The 22,983-nt window shown below is 39.1% G+C and overlaps 1 protein-coding gene across 2 annotated transcripts in view; it reads left to right on the top strand.

The window, feature by feature from the left end:
- Positions 1 to 22,983, top strand: part of SERPINF2 (serpin family F member 2) — a 606,479-nt gene that overhangs the window by 148,303 nt on the left and 435,193 nt on the right. For both annotated transcript variants that reach the window (XM_044054366.1, XM_044054365.1), the window contains exon 3: positions 19,285 to 19,362. In XM_044054366.1, coding sequence (XP_043910301.1) covers positions 19,285 to 19,362 — 78 coding nt within the window. The remainder of the gene's footprint in view (positions 1 to 19,284; positions 19,363 to 22,983) is intronic.

The raw sequence follows: 22,983 nt of genomic DNA on the forward strand, positions 1-22,983 counted from the left end.
ACAAAAGCTAGGATCCAGATTGAAACAGTAGTGACCTAGATTCAAATAGTAGACCTGGCATCAGATGGCTGGCCAACTAAATGTTAGACTTTGCGACCAGATGCTAGTTGTCCTGCATCAGGGGAAGGATGTGAGGTTCAGCCCCTGTAGTGGAATATCTTTATGGAACCCAAGAGTAGCTTTGAGCACACATGTTAAAATAATATCTTAGTAGCTGCATAACAGTATCTCCATGAGCAATGTGGTAGAATGAAAACATGCAGCTGAAAGAAACTGGACACATTGCATGATGTGGCATCGCTGGGTGAAGAAGCACATTAAGGCATACACAGATGCATAGGTAAGTACTAAGAAATTGGTCACCTGGAGACCATTACAAGTCTAGTTATTAACCCATATTCAAATGTTCCTTCAAGCCCTAAGAAGGGCAGCACAAGACAGACCAGGAGAGAATTTGAGGCTTCCCATTCAATTATCAAGTTTTACTTTGAAGATGGAAAGGATGTTACACTGCTTGATATATAGTAGAAGTTTGTTCTGGAAATGGGTACTTTGGAATAAAAACCCATCATGCCAACATATTATTTATCTGTTGATGAAGGTTTAGTTCCTTTAACTGGATGTTTAAGAAACCGTTTGCTCTGGGAAGGAACAGGAGGTCAATGAGTGTTACATCCTTCATGTTTTGAAAGGCTAGACACAGATAGTCACAGAGAAGTCTATACAGAAAAAAAACAAGACCACGGAAAGTAGATGACAGCCCCACTGCTGCCTTACACTCATCACTTACTACAACATCTACAGATAGATCACTATCAAACCTAATCTCCATTGGAAAGGGGCCCTACATGGTTATGGCATGTGATAAGGGCTTCAGAAAAGCGATACAAGGTGTCAGGTGGTCATAAAAAAACAGGCCAGATAAAAATACAAAAAAAAAAACAAACAAAAAAAAAAACAGACAGAGGAACTAGAATTGTCAGCATCCCAGATGTAGTCTGCTATTAGAACCCTCATCTGGACTGTGATTCTAAGTGGAAGAATTAATACTTTCCATTTTCTTAAATCAGGTTTTATGAGTCCCAGGCTCTTATTCATGTTGTAATTGTATTGCAGTATGTTGAGTAGTGTAATGTTGCATTGAAATGGGGTGCAAAAATATTACAAAACATATGCCAAATTGAGGGTGCGTGGATATGACAGTGACATATTGTAGACCTAGGCTTCTGCCTCAGGTCCTTGATGCCAAACCAAATCTTGACAGAGTGGAGGAAATTTTTCTTCTGTGGAAGCATTGAAGAGCTACAGGAGATACATGCACCTCCATGGCCAGCACTATTGCCACTCCAGTGAGCATTGTAGTAAGGTGTACCCCTCCATTAGGATGCTATGACATGGCTTGCATTTACCAAAGAAAGAAGAGACTAATACAGAAAAACAGACACCGGGTAATTTTACCATTGACTTCTACTTGTTTTTTCTTACTACCAACTAAGGCCATTGGTATAACACAATATGCAAGTTAGTGTTATGGAAATAAAACCTAATTTAGAAGATGATGTAAGTTAATTTAAAATTTATAATCTATCCTACAGACCAATCTTCAGGGTACTTCTTGTTGTTTTACTATGCCCTGTAGTTGTAGTTCTAACAGGAACACACTGGAACCTCTTGTCATCCAGTCAAAATGGAAATCAAAGCATGGAAGGGGCATCTGATGAATTCTAACCAATAAAGATGTGTGCACAGCACACACAATTAGTCTTTAGTAAAAATGCTGAAATTGTTTTAATGTCATATTTAAATAATCTAGTGGTACAACTCCAGATGTATCTGTTGTTGTACTTTTACCAAAATCAGTGTGTTCCTCTGTGCCTAATGGGACCCTATTGATTGTTTTACTGAATGAGGAATCCTAAACATGAAGCTAAGAAAACAGAGGTCCATAACAGAGAAGAATGAAGATGTTAGAGTAGATGGCATTTACTTGCATGAAACAGTCTGTGTCGATTACTGCACAAATATGAAGGTTTCTGGGCTTCTTCCATTTAATTTGCCTGCCACCTTAAATGAAAATCCATCATCCAGTGTAGTTAACTTTTTCCTGGAGTTATATTTCCTCTCCATAATAACACCCCAAATCTTTTCAGTGTCTTTATTTCGACTTGTTTCCTTGCCACAAATTAATGAAAGTCCCTCCATTTTTTTTCTGTTCAAATCTCACATTTTTTTAGAAAGGAATTTGTCTCAGCCTACATCACACAGGATAGACAGCAAACTTTCTGTAATTTTTTTAAGCTTTGTCAACACCCACAATTTTACATCCCAAGACTCTAACTTTCTGGGATTGGTAAAGTACCTTAAAACATATGTAAAATGTGAAAAGTCTTCCAGAAAATTAATTTTTGAAAAAATGTTTGAAGAACGTGGACGAGTTATACCATAACACTATATAAACAAACTGGAAAGTACTCACATTTTTGGCCAGTAAAGTGTTGCTTTTATCCCTGTAACTGTAGGAAATAAAGGACTATATAATAACTGAAAGCATCCTTCATTTGCCTTATTAATTCTTTCAAGTGGGCCACTCTGCTGGTGCAGAGAGAGAAAGCCCTAACTACAGCCCAGTCAACCCAGGTTTAATTAGCAGTTCAGGTGACTGGCTGATAAGCAGGGAGGGATGGGTGCGAGGGTGCTCATCGCTGATTCTCCCTTAGGGAAGGTGTGGTTCAAAGAAGGGAGTTGCCCTCAAAGTAGTGAGAGTGGGATGTGGGGGAGTGAAGCGGGTTGGATATTTATACCCCCCAGTATGGAAGTGGAGAGAGCTGAGACCCCAGGATGACCTTAGGTTCCACAACTGGCTTCAGAGATATCATAGCAAGTCTGGGAGGGTAGACGACAAGCTGGTAGACCTGGCATGGATGTGGGACACTGGGGCTGGGGCTGGTAAAATGGTGCCCCAAGAAGAACAAAAAAAAAAAACTTATTTTTTGAAGTGAGACGTGGAAGTCACAGATGAATGAGCATGCACACCTAAACAAGAGTATTGATAAGGACATGGCATTTTTTTAAGGAAAACTAGAAGCACTAAAAAATTCTGTTTATTTGTTTTGTACTTAGTAAAATGTCAAATATGAAAAAGTATTCAGCAGTTTATATTTAGCACAGATCAGAGTAGTTCAATTAAAAAAAAGTACAAAAAAGCCAATGAGTCTTAACAATGTTTCTGTAACTAAATGGATAAAAAAAACACTTCATTTGTTATGTTTGGTGTGTGTAACATTATGGAAAAGCAAACTACATTGCTGAAACGGGGAAAAGAAAAATAAATCATGTCACTATAGTAGTCCCCACTGATGGCCATTTTGGGGTATAGCAAATTAAAATGCAATTGAACAATAGGTAGCACTTCAATTAATTCTGTTGTAGATATTCATGATGAATAGCAAAGGTGTGCACATGTTATTGAATGGCAGCAAGACATCGTGGACAGTTGCAAAGAGTTTTTGTTTTTTAGTCTTGGGGAGCTTAAAAGCACTAGAATCATTGTTAGCCTGGGTGTTTTTCCCTAAAAAGGAGCTGTGAATGAATTTGTTAAAAAAGTTATACAGCTAGCAAATGTAATAAGAATAATATTAGAAGCACTTATTGACGATATAAGTGCTTCACTGACAATTAAGAAATGCATTGTTCATAGTACTGATAAGGTTCCTCAAGTTAATGATGACATCTTGCAGTTATTATGATTTGTTTGATGTTCTTGGGAGTTGTGTACTGGGAAGTCACCTAAACAATACCAGTTACACAAGTACAGAGAAGAATTCTACTAGCAATCAGACATACAATTGAGCAAGAAATTAAGTGCATAGAAGCTATAAGAATCATTATTAAGAAACAAAACTGACTGAAAAGGCAAATAGGAATATATCTTTCAAATAAATCCCAACTCAATGACACCCATCCTCTGACGAAAATAAAATTAAAAGCCACTACAGATAAAATTCTAGATATCACTTTGAATTGTTTCTGAAGCTTTCACTGAACTGGCCTTCAGACACAGAACGTGGTCCTGGTGAACAAGTATAGTAACAGTTGTGAAGTAAGACAAGCTTAGAACATGTGTAGATCCTCAATCCTAAAACAAATGGTTCAAAAAAGAATACTATCAATTCCAGATGGCTGAAGAGGTCATCATTCTGTCTAATACTAAATCCTTCTATGTTCTTAATCTACTCTTTTTGGCAAATTTGGTCATGTGAAGCCATCACAAAGCTATTCAGACTCAGAACCCCGCTAGGAAGATTAGACAGATACAGGTTAATTTCTAAGATGGCCTTTTGTGTTTCAAAGAAAAGCAGGTGAAACAGTTTAATGTCTAAAACATATGGTAAACCTAATTAATCTTTTAGTTTGCAGAGCTACTAGACAGGAACATGACTATGACAGCAATTTCCTAGAAAGATAAATGCAATAAACCCAAAACTGGACAAGAGTAAATGTCGGACCTGTCTATCAGCTGTCAAATACATGGATCATGTTTTTACTTCAGAAGATCTCAAGCCAGACTCCAAGTTTAGAACAGTAGTAAATATACTGAACCACCAGAGAAGTTCATTGCTTGGTATGGTACAGTCTCTTTCCAAGTTCATTTTAGACTTGTCAGAAATAACAATACCACTTAAGAAGCTACTAAGGCATGATGTTGATTGAGTTTGGTCAAGGGAACAAGAAGAAAAATTTGAGATATGAAAAATAGTTACTGAGGCATTTGCTTTTAAATTCTGTGATGTTCCATTGCAGAAACAGAAACACTTCAAGTAAATGTTATTCAACAAGGGCTTGATGGACAAAAAACAGTATTTCAGCTTTACAGCTGTTACCATGTCTATTTACCAGGACCATGCTCAGAATCTGAGTTTGAATCTAAATGATTGCTTCAGAAACAATGCATACGTCATCATTCATTTGTGAATGGTTCATGAGTTTCAAATGATATTTAACATGATATGCTCAACTACAGAAAGAAATGTTAGAGGTAGTAATGTGGATATATCTAGAGTAAACTAGTCTCAAATCAGATTATAAACAACTACAGAGTAAATTTAAAAAGACTTTTTAAAAAGCAGTGAGACATCAAAAATGTTACTCAGTTTGTAAAAGTATGATTTTCAATTTCTGTAAAAACCAAGTTAGCTGACAAATATAACTGATACCCTAAGCAGAACATACTTGCCCAAATGTAAAGAAGACTTGATAGAGAAAGATTTGGAAGTTTTGTGAGTTATCTTCCAATAGCCTGTGTCTGCTGAGAAGCTGGGAGAGTCAATAATCTTTACAAAAGAAGATAAAGCAATATAACTGTTGGAAGTTGCTTTTATGAATAGGAGGCCTGATAATACCAAATCTGTACATCCAGACATCAGAATATGCTTCCCATACCATATTGAGTTTTCATCTGTAAAAGGCTTGATGTTTAATGGTGACAGATTTATTATAAATCCTAATCCACTGAACAAAACTATTACTTAAAATCCATGAATCACATCTAGGAATTACCAAATGTAAAGAGAATATTATGTTCTTTAGTGACCTGAGTTGTTTAAACAGATTGAACAAGATGAGTTCAAAGGTGTCATATTTGCAATATCTTTAGAAATCAGGATCAAAAAGAGGAGAAAGGAAATTTTGCCACATGAAATACCCGAACATTTTTAGGTTAAGTGAGAGTAGATCAAATATCTCCTACATATTGACTATTACTTGAAATATAAATTATCAGTTCAGCTATAGTGTTGTCAGACTGCAAAAATCTTTGATAGACATGATATACCTGATGAAGTAGTGCCAGGTAATAGTTCACAGTTCATAAGATCATAGGTTCATAGGAGGTTACAAGGCTAATGGCCCTAGGGCCTTTACAACCTAGCCAGGTTCTACCCTTATTTCCATGATCTACACCAAGCCCCTGTCCAAGAGGGACACATGTGGAACTCCCAGGGTGAATTTACGGTTAGCCATCCAATCATCCAGACTGCGTTTGAAGAGGTCCAATGAGGTACTCTGTTTGACATGAAGTGGGAGTCCATTCCAAACATGTGGTAACCTCTGGGAGACAAATCTGTCCCTCCAGCAGGCTCTATTAATGTCACATACCAGGTTAAGATCTTTAGATCAAGTAACCTGTTTACCATTTGACTTGAGGATATGCAGCATTTCCAATAAAGCAGGGTCAAAGATTGCCTTATATGCAAGGCATAGATTGCCTCTGAGCAGTCTGTATGAAACAAAATAAAGGACAGTGATTTCAGAGACAAATTGTCATGAGATAAATTATAATGCTTTCGTGAGACAATAGGAATGTAAACATATCACCTCAAGCCTAGGCATCTGCAAAGCAATCTGCAAGTAAAAAGAATGATCCAGACTATCAAATATACTATCTCAAGTTTGATAAATGTGGCAAGTCTGAAAATTCAGATTGCTATCTTTAAATTCTGGAATACATGAATATGGGTATGCAATCTGTGGAACTTTCTCCTATACAACTACTAATGGAAATACCTTAATTGCTAACTACATATTCAGTATGCATTGTTAGTACCTGAAATAAAGGCACTGGAAGCAGAACGTTTAGTATGACATATGCTTAACAAATCTTCTTGAGTTGTGAAAAGGGGAAAGATGAGGCTAAATATGGATTATGAACTTGCACAGAAAGAAAAATACCTATTTTTGTGATTGGTTAAATGGACTGACAAAGATCATACCTCGTTCATGGTCCAGATAAGTAAATATATAGTATAAACAGGAAGAGTGTAATTAAGCAATCTGTTACGAAGCAAGTCCAGCTATCCAGCTATCAAGGCGTATTAAATTAAGAGTTTCGGCTACAAAAAAACACTGTCATTTCTTCATTTGAAAATGTCTGTTCAATTGGTATTTAAGCCAATATTAAGGCTTAGACATCAGAAATGGATTAAGACTGTTTCCTATACAAGTATTATTATTCATCCAACTGCTGAGCCAGTTAAGAGTGCAATTCCTGATTAACTTTCTCAAAATACAGACAACTGATCAAGAAGTCAATATCATGTAGTGGTTATACAGAATCTATAGACATCTTCTTATGCACATTGAGACAATTATATTGCAAAAATGATTTCAGTTTTTGCTGCATCATTGTATATCACATTATCAATATAGCATAGCTATCATATGATAATGATATCATGAACCAATTGTGTATATCACATTATCAATATAGCATGGCTATCATATGATGATATCTGAAACCAATTGTGTATATCACATTATCAATATAGCATAGTTATCATATGATGATGATATCTGAAACCAATTGTTATAACAACTACATATTTCTTTTAAAGTAAGGGGATGTAATTATGTATTCATATCCAATTATATAGTGATGATATGGTAGTTTTATATTTAGGGAGAGTTACCAACATTTGGCCTGTGTGCCATGTGTCTTCCTTAGCAGATCTTTGTCCCAACATGTCCAAGACATCTCATCTGACCTCTCTCATTGAGTAAGAGTAATGGCTGCCCACTGAGATCTTTGTGAGTTGCTGTGCTCCTCACTCTGTGCCGAGCTACTATTTGAAGGAACCTCATTTCTGTCACTTGTATCCATGATCTTATCCTTTGAGTCATAAACCAAAGGTCATGATCATAAGTGACATAAATGACAAGAAAATGGAAGGTTCCCCCGCTGGATCAGTTGTAGTTTCTGCACCACAGTCTGGTACATGTCTACAGTACTGCCACTACTGCCCCCCCCCCAATCAGCTGGTCAGTCTTTAGATCTCCTCTGCCTTCACTGTTGAATTATTGAATATGATATCAAGTTTTTAAACTTCTTTGCTTGCAGTAGCTGCCCACTCCCTCCCCACACACTTCTGCACTTTTCCAGCAGAAAACAATGACCACTGATCCTGAGGTGTGGATTTTCATCTTGGCTGCTTCATGCTCAGCAGGGAACAGTTCCACTGCATGCTGGAGATCATAGTCACTTGAGGTAATAGGACAGCTTAATTAACAAACCTGAAAGATGCAACCCTCATGTCCCCAAACTTGATACTCTTCATACATCGGCTGCACCATGGTATCCTCTCCATGTAAAATCTCAAACAAGTGGGAAGACAGCATGCGTGCTTGGTGGTCCCCTATGCCCACCTTGACTGTATCTGACTTAATTTAGAGAATGCAGACAGAACAACTAATCAGGAACGGTGATACCACCTCCATTAAGAGACCAGTTACCAGAGGAATACCTCAGGACTCCATGCTAGGACTACTCATATTTTTTCATCTACTTCTTGGAGGTAAAGGCTAATGTCAAGGGCCTTTGGATGACCAAGGTTGCAGATGATTGCAAATTTGTGAGCTATCAAAGATTTCCCCTATGACACAAACATTTTACAAAAGGGTCTAACACAGATAAATGACTTGTACCAAAGCCATGGATTAAAACTCAAAGCCAAAAAATAAATTATAGTACCTTTTGGGAAAACTGTCACTCAGGCTAATTACTCCATTGATAAGACACTCCCTAAGAGTTGACCCAGTAGTCACGTATCTGGGAACATATGTAAACAGTAATCTGGCCTTTGACTAACATATAGCCAATGTAATAAGAGAATCATTCTATGTTGTTCAACTTATAAGAAAGGCCAAGGCATCCAGGTCCAAGGAATTCCTAGTGCTGCTTTATTTGGCTCTTATCAGACCCATCATTGGGGATACTGCCCCCTTCAGCAGGTACCTGACCAGACATATACAACACCTGGAATGCCCACAAAAAGGCTCCTTACCAGGAGGAATCCAGGGTATAAACACATTGTCCTATACGGATCACCTTAAAACCCTATCTCTACACTCAATCCCTAACAGGTTACCTAGAGGTGTTCTATGCCAGGCCTACAAGGCATCCTCAGATCCAGCTCTGCTGGACCTTTTGCACATCAGCAAAATGAACAGCATCAGAACCTCTAGCTCCAAGGATTTAAATTTTGGTTTTGACATAAATAAAACATGATGGCGAGACAGATATGTGTCTCAGAGGATCCCAATGTTCTGGAACAGGCTCCCCATCCACATGAAGCAGAGTCCATCAGTAACCCTATTTAAGCATAATCTTGACCAACAGATGGGAAATCAGAAATTCACCACTGAAAACTAAAATAGGCAATGACAAGAACGTAGCAAACAAACATTTAATAAAATTAGCACTTTTGTAAAGTTCAGTGACTATACTTCAGACAAAGGCGATAATTTAACAGAATGAATAAAGAGTCATCACAAGTCACGACCCAGTAAATCATCACATGACATAACACAAATTCAATAAATCATTCATTAATTCCATATTCAGCAAACCCACCTCCTACTATTAAAATACAATCCATGAATGGACCGAACAAATAAAACGATATATAAAAATACTTATAACACCAATTCTAAAAATTTGTATAATGTTGTTATCTTAATAAATGTCTCCACTTCAACATGCAAGTTATGGAGCACACATCGTTCAACCCAGGCTGACTATATGCATACAACCTGAATTGCCAGAACAACTCTTGTTGCTCTAACTTTAATAACATCAGACCTCCCCCTCATCATGTTCTACATGATCTATTACCTTAAATAAAAAGGAATGCCCAGAATGACCTACCAGATGTTTCACCAGTGGATTCTTTAGTTTACCCTTCCTGATGCTATAAAGGTGTTCATAAAGGCATTCCCTTAGTTTACGGTAAGTCTTTCTGATGTAAAAACAAGGGCATGACTGCCATCTAGCTAAATAAATGATACTCTTTGAATTACAATTATATCTGCCCCTGCACGTATATTTATGTCCTCTAATCAAAAAAGGATTCCCTATGTCTATGTATTTACAATAGGGACATACCTCACATTTATACATCCCTGATTGTCTCGCAATATTTCGATTTCTTGATTCTAATAAATTCTTTAGATTCTGACTTTTTTTAAAAATAAATCTGGGTCTCCCCTCCACATTACACCTTAATGTCTCATCAGTTGTAATTAAAACCCAGTTTTTAATTAAAATTTGTTTTATGTCTAAGTCATCCAGACTAAATGGTGTGATTTGTGATGACTATTTATTCATTCTGTTAAGTTATCGCCTTTGTCTGAAGAAGTATAGTCACTGAACTTTACGAAAGTACTAATTTTATTAAATGTTTGTTTGCTAAGTTCTTGTCATTCCCTATTTTGGTTTTCAGTGGTTCATTTTTGTTTTCATAGTTCGTTAAATCAGAAATTCACCCCAGCTCTGGCCCCATGTATCTGATAAACAGAGGTGAATACTAATGCCCAAAGTAACATCCCCCCCCCAACATAACCTCTAGAAACATCCTAACATACCCCCCAATAAACACACATGATACAAAAGGAAACAACTGGGTTGGCTTGCACAGCTAGGCTTATAAAGGCCCTGATGGTTGTTAGCATAGTACATACCTATGAATCTATGAACCTATGAATGTTTGCTCTTCAAATACAGGGATAACATGCATGCAGCAGGAGCTTCTCTGACAAAAATCACTGATACAAGTGGTTGGAATGATTTCTGCACATCAGACAAGTTATGTGGCTGTCATAAGCTGTGACCCCCCCACCATATCTTAACTCAGTAGTAAGGAAATCAGAAAGCAGCATTTATTTATTTATTTAAAAATGGTATCAGAAACCATACTGTCTAAACAGCTAAGAAATATGTGTATAATATGTTAAGCTTACTCACCTAAAATGAGCACCCCCACCCAACAGAATGAAGGCAGAACAAAACATTACAATTCCCAGACATTCACCTATTGGGCTCATGCCTCACAAAACTATGGGCTAGATATACATGCCAATATATATATATATATATATATATATATATATATATGGATCTACTTCAAAACAATGAAAGACCACATTACCGAAAACAAAATCACTGAAACGACATTGCCGAAACCTGACTTTCACGAACAACCAGAATACTGAAGGATTTCACAGGGTAAGTATCCGGTTGGCCACCATCTTACAATGAAACATACCACACTATCTCAAAACCACCCAGGTGGGGGGCTATGCCACCCACACCCCACACTGGGGGGTGTGGGTGGGCTATGCCACCCACACCCCCCCAGTGTGGGGCCTGCACCTCCCAACCCCCCACCTAACTATACCAACTCCGGGATCACACCATAGTGGGGAAAAGGGAAAATTTCCCCTTCTTGGACACCTGGTTACTTACCCTGTGAAATCCTTCAACATTTTGGTCAGTTGTGAAAGTCAGGTCTCAGCGATACCATCTGGGTGATGTTGTCTTTGGTATTGTGGTCTTTCATTGTTTTGAAGTAGGCCCATATATATATATATATATATATATATATATATATATATATATATATATATATATATATATATGTGTGTGTGTGTGTGTATGTGTGCCCCATATTAAAAAGTAACAAATCATATTAATGATTGCTTGTACATAAAATGTATTCAGTGCAGAGGTAAAAATGAATGTGCCACTCTTCAGACTATTGCAACAATTTTCAGAAGTAAACAGACACTGTGTTTTCAAATAGCAGCATGAAACCCAAACGTGGACACACACACACACACACACACACACACACACACACACACACACACACACACACACACACACACACACACAAAATGTAAACATATTCAGTTCATTAAGCTTCTTTTCATATGTGACAACCTAGCATTTTATTTATGACTCATTAATGACTTTTCGACAGTAACACACATTGTTTCATACGCTCTAAAAGTTTTTCATTTATTTATTTTATATGTTCACTGCGTAAGTGAACTTTTCTAGCTAATCACTGAACAATCTTTAATATATTCATAGAAGTTTGTTATCTTTCAGCCAGGCTTTATAAGTAAGGCCCACAGACTCTTACTATCATAGAACAAAGTACTGAAGTTACATGAAACCTGCCCGTGCCCATTCTTTGGTCACAGAAGACAGTGATTCCTGGACAGCCAAGACCCCTACACCCTGCTCGTTCCAGCCTGGGATCCTCCAGTGAGCTTATTCATTCAGGTGAGAGTCAGGTTGTAGAGAGTGGACCGTCGTTTTTGGTCCTGTGGAGCAGCCTATCCTTTACCTCAGTTGGGCACTTCCCTCCCCTCTGGCAGTTCTTCCAAGCTATGCTAAACTTACCCTCTGATGGTCACCATTGAGACACAGTGCAACTGCATATTGCAGTGCTGGCTTGATATATTTGAGCTCCATGGGATAAACATGAAGTGCTCCTGCTTGGTGTCACTCATGTGGCATGTTAGAACCACCTCCCTCCCCGGAACGGCTATGAAACCTGATGATTTGAGATTATAGTCTTCACTGTCTTCTTCCTCACTATACACATGGCAGTGACCTTTAAAATGTAGAGCCACAAATGCATTAAACAAGCATATAGCTTAGGATGTTGCTTTTTTATTTTTATTTAGATTCTTACCACAGGAATACTACAGTATACAAATTCCTATGCAGAAAATATCCTTAATAAACAGCATGCATTTGGATGGAGAGCAGTCCCACAAGTTAGACACCCTGAGAAAGAAGAGCTTACTATACTTGTATAATGTACACTTCACATATGCCTGGCCCATGCACCATCAATATAGTTCCTATGCCTACAGGCTTCCCACAATAAATGGCAATACTTTATAGTCAGTATCACTGTTAGTTCTGAATATTGTGATGACTGAATCTCTTACATTTCTTAACTCCTCGAGCTAAGGTTAGGCTGATCATTACTAAATCTGAAATTTAGTTTCTAGGACAGCTCACAGCCTTATAGTTCCCCTCCCCCCACCCTCACGCCAATCAGAAATATGAAAGACATTCTCTAGAGGCAGACAATTGAAGAAAATAAATGTTCTCAGAGTTGATATGTTCTGATCCTTCTCTTATGGTTTGGTAGACTGAATTAAAAAAAAAAATAAACAATGAATGGTTTTGAACTTAGCCTTTGCCAGCCTTCCTCCTTTGATTTACTCCTTCCTCTTCTGGCTGAATAGTCTGACATTTGGGATGCATCATAACTATTATTGCATCCCTGCTAAGATTATGCCTATTCATTTCTTTACTTACTGGCACAAGAACAGGCCATAGTGGTGGCCATCAACTTGGGTAGCTATCAGGAGAGTTTATTTTATGGCCTAACTCCTTCCCTGGTAGCTGACTTGCTTGTTGAATGTTATGAGTGACAACTAGGCCTCCCCTATGTGTGAATGTCCTCCAACACAGGCCATCTGGATTGCAATCAGAGCTTTATCGTTCTTCACCACGGAGACAGCCATTGTGGGATTACATCATTAAATTATGCTAGAACTGCAGTTACAGACTTCTTATTCTTCAGGAAATGCCTATTACTAATAATCCTTGTATTCTGTTTACCTTAACATTTCTTGTGTGTTTTATATTTATCTTTCTACATATTTTATCACCTCAGAATCATATCCTGCATTCATTGGAAATACTATTTAACATCAAACCAAGAAGAAACTTCTGTGTGAAGGGTGTGAAGTTCACACCTTGAATTATGTTATGCACTCAGTTCACTAATAAAAATCAAACTGTAAAATAAGAACTACAAAATAATAAAATAGAAAATAGTAGATAGTCCACAGTTGAGTTAAAAAAATGGAATATCCTATATTTTACATCAAAGTACATTATATGCATATAAATGTATTAAAATGTACTATAAATCAGAAATGCAAACACCTATTTTATACTGGGATGTGCTTGCTGTGTGTATGAATGTATTTTTGGTGTGCAATAATATACGTAATACTCATCCCCTCTCATACCTTATTGCTCACATATTGCACATCTGTGTAATATCATTTTCCCTGTATTCACTGTTTGTTTTCCAGCGAGAAAACTAATACTCATACCTGATGATGTAGGTTAAAGTCTCTAAGCTGGGCACTCTTATTATAGATTTGATCATAGGATCATAGGAGATTACTAGGCTAATGGCTCTGGAATCCTTACAAGCCTAGCCAAGATTTTATCCCCAGAAAACAAACCACAATCAGAACCTGTCACCCCTGTTAATGAGGGACATAGATGGAACTCCTGGAACAAATTTGTGGTTGCCCATCCACTCATCAAGGTTGCACTTGAAGAGGGTCAGTGACATACTTTGCTTGACGTGTATGGGGAAGGGGAGTCTATTCCAGAGACGGGGCAGCCTTTGGGAGACAAACCTGTCTCCAGCAGGTTTTGTTAATGTCACATATTAGATTTAAGCCTTTCAATTGGGTACTATGCAAGGAGTTAGACTTATGGATATGGAGCATCTCTAGCAGAGCAGGGTCTGAGATTGCCTTGTAGGTTAGACACAGGTCACCTCTGAGTAAATTGTACAATACAGAGTAGAGTGATAGTGATTTGAGCCTGTCCACATAGGACAGGTGTTGGAGGCCCTAGGTTGTCTTTGTGAGGTATTTCTGTGGCCTTTCCAGTTGGTGCAGGTGTTTGGAAAGGTGCATACCAAATGGGGCATTGTACTTAATTATTGGCTTAATGAGGGAGGAGTACAGAGAGGTAAAAACCTCCTTTTTTCTGGATGCAATCCCTTTACTTATGAGATGAACCAAGTAAAAGGCTTTTCTGACCAGTGCCCCTACATGATGGTCAAATGTGAGATTGTTGTCAACTTGTGTACCCAGTTCTCTCACCACAGGTTGTGTGCTTAGGGGGTTGCTGCTAATGTGGTAATCAGTAGGGGTCATGTTTTTGGTGAATGGTATGATAATACATTTTTTTGCATTTAACTTAAGGTCATGACTTTGGCACCAGTCATTTGTTGCTGTGAGACCCTCTTGAAGTATGTTAACATCATTTGGGGAGTCAATGACAGCACCCAATTTACAGTCATCCACAAACTTGGTCAGCCACAGGCCTTTTGTCTTTGCCTGGACCTCTGAGAAGTAGATGCCAAACAATAGGGGTCCCAGGACAGATCCCCGAGGGACACCACTAGTGACAGGTCTGCTATCAGAGGTAGTGGCACCTATTTTGACCTTGTGAGACCTATCAGTGAGATAGTTGGCCGCCCACCTGATGAGATAGGGATTTACACCAAGTTCTGTTTGCTTTTTGATGACGCCCAAGTACGGGATTGTGTCAAAGGCTTTGACCAAGTCAAGGTAAGCTGTGTGTACTGACTTTCCCTCATCCAGTGCCTTGGTGACAGTCTCAAAAATATCAACCAGGTTCAACAGGCAAGATCTGCCCTTGACGAATCCAAACTGGGTGGGGTCTAGTGCTTGGGGATTGCCTATGTCCTTGTTTATGAGGTCCATAAAAATATGCTCCATGGCCATACAGATCAGACATGTCATGCTAGTGGGGCAATAGTTACCAGGGTCAATAGTGGCACTACCTTTGTGCAAAGGGATGACAATGGCAGTTCTCCACTCTACTGAAATGAAGCCTGTACTTAGGCTATGGTTGAATAGGGTGCTTAATGGCGAGTCTAGTTATTGATGGAGATATTACAGAATACAGCCTGGGATACTATCAGGTCCCATGGAACCTGTGTTTTTTGCCTTGGATAGGGCCTTTAACACTTGATCTATGGAGATGTGAGGTGTGGGGCAAGTATCGGGGATGTCGAATGGGCCTTTAGGGGAGGACAGGGAGTGAAGTTTGCACTGAAGCTATCTGCTACCAGGTTGGCTAAGTCAACAGGATCAGTGTAAGTGGCACCATTAAGAACTCATTCGCAACAAACATGGGCTTTGCCATGTAGGTTTCTGACATAACTGAAAAAGGCTTTGTGGCTAGCCTTTATTTCGGAGGCTAGTTTTGATTCATAATTGGCTTTGGAAGTTTCTACTAGTGACCTAATTTGCTTGTTGAGGCTAAGGAGGGAGTTTTTCCAATTGGGAATTTGTGCCTTTTTACCTTTGGACAACAGTTTCTTCCTTTTGTAGTAAAGCCTGTTGATAGAGGATGTCTTTACCACATAGGTTTGTGTTTCCTGGATGAGCAGGCTTTAGTTCTGTTGGGTATGGCTGAGTCCATGCAGTTGTACAGGTGCTTGTATATTGCACTGGCATACTGTTCAGCATATTTGTCAGCATTCTCTGAGGGGGGCGGTGGTGTGAAGCTACTGGTACCCTCCCATAGAAGGTTGTAGTCAGTTTTTGAGAAGCTTTTTAGCCTGATTATGGCTGGGGGGGGGGGGGGGGGGGTTGGACTGGATAGACACTTCGAATGAGACAGACTGATGGTCTGATCTCACCAGCGAAGAACTTACTATGGGGGTGGTGCAGCAGTCACCCATGTGTAGAATGCAATCTCCCCTTGTGGGGGATGAGACAAGCTGGTCTAGTGCATTAGAACTGATGAAATCAAGAAATTGTTTGGTGAGTGCATTAGAGCAGAAATAGTTCACCCAGTTTATGGTGGGGTAGTTTAAGTCACCAAGTATCAGGGTGTTATGGGATACCTTGATGGACTCAAGTAGGTCCAGGTAGGAGGAGTGGGTGTCCTGAGTCATGGAGGGGGGGTCTATAGCTGGCTATAACTTGGATGGGTGTCTTTCCAATTGTCAATTGCACCTGGAAAATTTCTAGTGCATCATGCTGGCAAACCAGTCCAGAGGTATGCTTGTCTTTAATGAAAATAGAAAATCCATCACCCTTAGTCTTCCCGACCTCATTTTGGGGTCAGAATATGTGGAATGAGGTATAGCCTGGTAAGGCAGGGGTGCTCTCAGCAGCCTTGAGCCAAGTTTCCGTGACTGCACAAATGTCAACATCTTCCAGTGCTAGAAAAGCCTCCAGTGAGTGCATTTTCAGGTTAAGTCTCCTAGCGTTAAGCAGCATGACCTTCAATTTGCTTCATCTCTTGGGCTTTCTACATTTACTATGGGCATAGCCAGCTTTAATCTATCCCGTAAACTAAAGTAATGTTTTTCACATTTTTAAAATGTGCCTTTTACTCTTCTCAAGTTGTTTTAGCAATATCAAGTAGACCTTTGGGATGCTTGTCATGCAAGAGTTCATTTGGGGTATAACCCAGGTTGAAGCTTGTGCTACCTCTCCTTTCACAAACAACAAGGAGGATAACTTTTGCTCAAATTTTGCATCATGTGTGTCAATGACTTTTCTCACATGAAATTCAGTGTTGTGTTGAGCCTCTCTACTAAACTATCCGTCTGTAGATGATACACTGAAAATTTTAGCTGGTTAACCTAAAAGCAGTGTCAAAGCTAGCACGATATACTTGATGTAAAAACACATCTCAGTAAGTAACCATCTCTCTAGGGATACTCATTTTAGAGAACAATGCAACCAGTTTGCTGCCAATAGCCTTAGCATTAACTTTTGCATAGGGATATTGGTTCTGTAAAAATGTGACTCCTCCCTCCACATCTGAAACATATTGCATATTATTCCCGTTGTATATTTCTTTGAGCCAAGTTCTCTGCATCATCATCTGTGTTAAGATATATATGCATACCCCAGGCTGGAGCCACCATCCACACCCTTCAAGTTATTGTGAAGCATCAAAGATAAAGACTGAGAGATTGAGTCTGCTTAACTTAACTGCTGTCTGCAGTGGGACTTAATGAATTCCCACCATTGAAACTAAACAAATCGTATTTATGTAAACTGATTGTTCCCTTACACTGCCTTGAATATAGAATACAAATTATTTCAAATTGAGATGAATAATTAACTCTTATTATGTGTTCTATTACCTTTGAGTAATACTGTAATTGCTTTTCTATAACATTATCTGTAGTGTACTACTGTAACTTACTTACTTATAACAACTTGATTCTGATTGCATTGTTTTCTGATGTATAACAATGCCCCTGTCCCAGTAAAGCAATGTAATTCATAGGTTCATAGGTTGATACTAGGTTATCTGCCCTAGGGCATTTATAAGCCTAGCCAGAGTGTGCTTGGCTTTCACCACCCTTTTAGATTAGTTGACTGTGCCTCTGTATAGTAGGTCACAGAAGATAGCCCTTTTGAGGTTAGTTTACTGTGCCTCTATCTAGTAGGGACACAGAAGAGATCCCAGGGGTAAACCTACGATCTCCCATCCACTCGTCAAGATTTCTCTTGAAGAGGGTCATTGAGGGACTCTGCCTAACATGGATTGGGATTTTGTTCCAGAGTGAGGGGAGCCTCTGGGATATGAATCTGTCCCTCCAGCATGTCCTATTTATTTCTGTGCTGAGGTTTAAGTCCCTGGAGCGTGTAGCTCTAAGGGATTTGGATTTCCTGAGGTGGAGTATGTCCATTAATTCGGGTTGGACATGGCTTTATACGTCAGGCACAGATCGCCTCTGAGTAGGCGGAAAGCAACTGAGTAGGAGTTTCTTTAGCCTAACTGCGTAGGGCATCTGTTTGAGTCCCTTGATCCTCTTGGTGAGGTACTTTAGGGGTCTTTCCAGTTGCTGCAGGTGTCGGGTAAGGTACATCCCATGAGTAGAGGGGCACAATGACCTCTCTTGATCTAGATGTGAACCCTTTCGTGATAAGGTGGGCTATATAGAAGGTCTTTCTAACCACTTTGGCAACGTGATTGTCAAAGGAGAGATTGCTATCTACTTGGGTCCCCAAATCCCTAATTGATAAATACAATATGGTTTTAATGGCTTGTGATGAAACTGTGATGGCCTAACATAGTTAGCTGAATGCTTCTGGCTGACTGTCCACTCAAGTAATGAATGAAGGCTGCTGTAGTATCCGATAAAAAAAATTAGAACCTAGGCATTCAATGCACTGGAAGATGGTTGCCAAAATCATTTGCCAGCTGGTGTACCTGACTTCGGTTGTACTTCTATGAATAATGCCACAGCAAGCAGCTGTCTGTTCCTTAGTGATTACAAAGCACTGCCTCCAGAAAGAATCTGTTTTGTAGGCCATCAATTATGTTATTTGTATCTTGTAATAAACATTATGCATATGCTAAGCTGCACAAAAACAGTGAATGAAGTTTCAAGTTTTTTGACAGCTTCCAGATGCTTGTCTGATTGTTACACGTTGTACACCTTAGCTGTGGGATGTTAACTGAATGTCTGTGATTTATATGATGTCTATAGTAGGGCCATCTAGTTTAGGTAGGGAAGGTTTTAACAGATTTTTAAAATGTAATTGTAATGATGTCGATAAACTCTTCAAACATTATCCATTTATGTCTTATTATTTTCTACCCTTTCCTTATAGGTAAGTGATGATAAAGATGGCAGTCCAGATGTGATACCTGATATAACCCTGGGACCTATTTCCACATTTCCTGTCCAGGTAAGTTCAAGCCTAATTTATTTATTTATTTATTTATTTATTTATGTGTTTGTTTATTTATTTCTCCTTTTGTTAACCAGGTTAGTCCCAATAGGCTAGTAGCTTCTTTTCAGAGGAGACCCAGGTTAGTCCCAATAGGCTAGTAACTTCTTTTCAGAGGAGACCCAAGGTAGTATTTTTACTACTAGAAATTTGGCCAGGGCATCGGAGAACTTTCCCTACTCTTTTCGACAAGTGCCATGGGATCTTTTATATCTGCCTAAGCTACCACCAACTCAGGCAGATAGGGCATTGGTTTAATGTCTCATCTGAAGGATGACAGGCTCAGGAGTGAGCTACTCCTCTTATGCTGCACTGCAGTGTCAGCAATTGATCGACCTGGAGTGGGAATAGAACACACAGCCTTCTGCAATTTTTTGGGGTCTGGCTAGGTCTTTGGCAACTTTCTGTCAAAACAGTCCAATTATTTGACTGGAGCAGTGAGGCAATAAAGATAAATGCCAGCACTATAGCTTACCAGTACTGTACATAGCAAGGAAGTCACACGTGGGTCATAAATGCTGCACAACTGCTTCTTCTTCTTTCTACTATCAGCCATTAGCTTGTCTGTATGTAGTTTGTCATCTACCTACACACACACACACACACACACATATATATACATATGAGAGAACTATACATAGATAAAGACTGCCAGGTTATTAAGAGTTCTTTAATGAGAATAATGGGGGCTTCGATTTTTTTTGTATTTATTTATTTTTACACTTTGTTGTCTGGGTTAGTCCCACTAAGCCAATGGCCTCTTTTCAGGAGAGACTCAAGGTGGTATTCATACTGACTAGGGAGCTTAAGCCAGGGTACCAGGAAATTTCCCTTACACTTTTCGATAAGTGCCATACAATCTTTTACATTCTCCTGCGCTACCATCAATTCAGACAGATGGGTCCTCGGTTTAACTTTTCAACCAAACTGTGCATCATGCTTGAAAGAGACCTAATTTTGGAAGTATATATTAACATCCAGAAAATTATTCAAAGTCACTTTTACCTGGCAGACCTAGAAGGTTGGTTTTGTCATTGAGAGCAGTGCTGTTAGAGAAGATGAAAGAATCACGTGTCCTTCACAGGACTTGTGGTTCTGTCTAGGCCCTGGCTTCTCATCTGAATATATCCAATGACAGAAAGGGCAAAATTCCTCACAGCCTACCCTTTTCAACATAGAAGTAGTCCTTTGGAAACTGTTGGAGGCTGAAAAAGCCCCATCAAGATATGACAATAGAAGTGAGCTGGTAGAAGGCCAAATGAGCTTCTAGTAGACAGACAACATAAATATATGAAGCATGTTGTAAGTGGGAACACTGAAATCTTAAGAGGAATCATAAATAAAGTCATCAACTGATTACTGAAGGGGAAGGGTTGGCATAATGGTTAAGGTTTTAAACTGACAGATACAAGATATATGTTTTGATTCTAACTTCTGATTACTGACTGGGTTTGTAATAGTCTGCAGAATGAGAGCCTAGTGTGTACTTATGAACCTAAATGGCAAACAGGTAATTGTGCAGCTGTAGAAAGAAAGACCAACTTGTTAAAAATATGGAGGACTGAAGAAAGTAATGGCATGAAGAAGATGCAGGAGTGCCAGCATGACCAAAACAATGAAATGACAGTGGCGTATCATCAGCAGCCTATCCAGACTGGATCAAGACAGCTTTACATCAGGATTTGGAATTGTGTCATATGTGCTGATCTACCATAGGCTTTGCCTAGCTTACTTACTACTGTCTGCAGCAAGATTCTGCTGTTGAAGGGTTTCCTGAACCAAAAAATGAAGTCTACTTGTCTTGGCATGAAGGATCTTTTTGGGATGAGCCTTTCAGGGTTTTGCATGTTGTGCTCACAGAATTGGAACAGGTTAAACTCAGGGATGAAGTTTCTTTTTGTATGAAATGAAAGCGCTTATAATTTTTTGTATGATTATGTGATTTGTACATGCCAAGGTTGCAGTGGATTTGTTCAGATAAAGCATTGCGGAAATACTAAGTTTTGTTTTTGCAGTTTGTTTCTGACAGGAGTGACTGAATCAAACTACTTTCTTTTCCTGGAGGCAGCCAGACTCTTCTATTTTGTGAACAGGTGTTCTTGGTTTTTGTATTTTGTTTGTTCTACTTTTTTCATTTTGTTGGTCAAACTCATGATCATGTTCCATTGATTCTTGCATCCGAAATGTGAACTGAATTTGGATCTTGAAGAAGATCTTGGCTACACCCTTCACCATTGTGATCACTGAAATCCTACAGAATTACAAAGGGTAAATCTGAAATAAAGGAGAAAGTGAGGTGGGGTAGCTAAACCTAAGGCAAAATGGAAAAAGTCAATTGGTAAGAACACTGCGTATGCAAAACTATGTCTGAGTTTCAACAATAATTTATAACCAAATTATTATTTGTATGATACTAGGTCACCAGAACTTTACCTTTGTTATTTTCCAGGAAAGGGCCAAGAGAACAAGGAAAATATGGAAATATGTGGAGGTATCCCACTTGTCCCAATTTACCTTGGCATGTACAGGGAAACAAAGTAAAGTGCTACAATGTGCTGTGACAATCTGATATCCAACAGCTCATCAATTGTTTAAACAGCATGGAGAACACTGATGATGCTGCACTGTACTGATTATACCATGCACTTATGTTCCATAATTTCCAAATATAGCAAGGTTTGCAAAATACACAGATTTTGTACAATAACAACTTTAAATACTGGGGAAGAAGATCAAGACTAGACTGTCATATGCATTGTAAAATACAGGAAGGTGGGCTGATACAAATGAACTAATATTAAATGACAGTCAGTAAAATAATGCAGTTAGTACCATCTTGCACACATCAAACTCACACACACATACACACATGCACACACTCACACACATGCACACATATACACACACACTCACATACATACACGTGCACCATATACACACACACTCACAGACGTGCGCACACATACACACACACTCACACACTCATGCATGTGCGCACATACAAACACTCACCCACATGCGCACATACACACATGCTCACCCACGTGCGCGCATACACACACTCACACACTCACCCACATGCGCACATACACACACTCACCCATTTGCACATCTAAACACATTCACACTCACACACAGGCACACTCACACACTCACACACAGACACACATACACCCATGCACACACACACACTCACACACACACACACACACACACACACACACACACACACACACACACACACACACACACACACACACACACCCCTTTCACTCTCCAAAAATGCAAGTGACATGGTATTCAAACCGATAATAAGTTAACGTGTGTGTTTGTTTGTGTATGCGTGTCTTTCCCCCTCTCTCTCTGATCATATTTCGCTACGTTATGACTCACCACATCAGCATGTACTAGAAAGACCACAAATCTTCGAAACTCAATAAACAAAAAAAAGAAACAATGTTGCATGTAGGGGCAAACCCTCCTGCACCCCCACACCCTCTGCTTATTATATATTTCACTTCAAAGATTGCAGAACAGTGGGGAAAGGGCAAACTCCCACTCCCCACTGTGTAATGATCC

This window comes from Protopterus annectens, chromosome 13.part0 (assembly GCF_019279795.1).
Source record: "Protopterus annectens isolate FY-2018-M chromosome 13.part0, PAN1.0, whole genome shotgun sequence".
Lineage (NCBI taxonomy): Eukaryota > Metazoa > Chordata > Ceratodontiformes > Protopteridae > Protopterus > Protopterus annectens.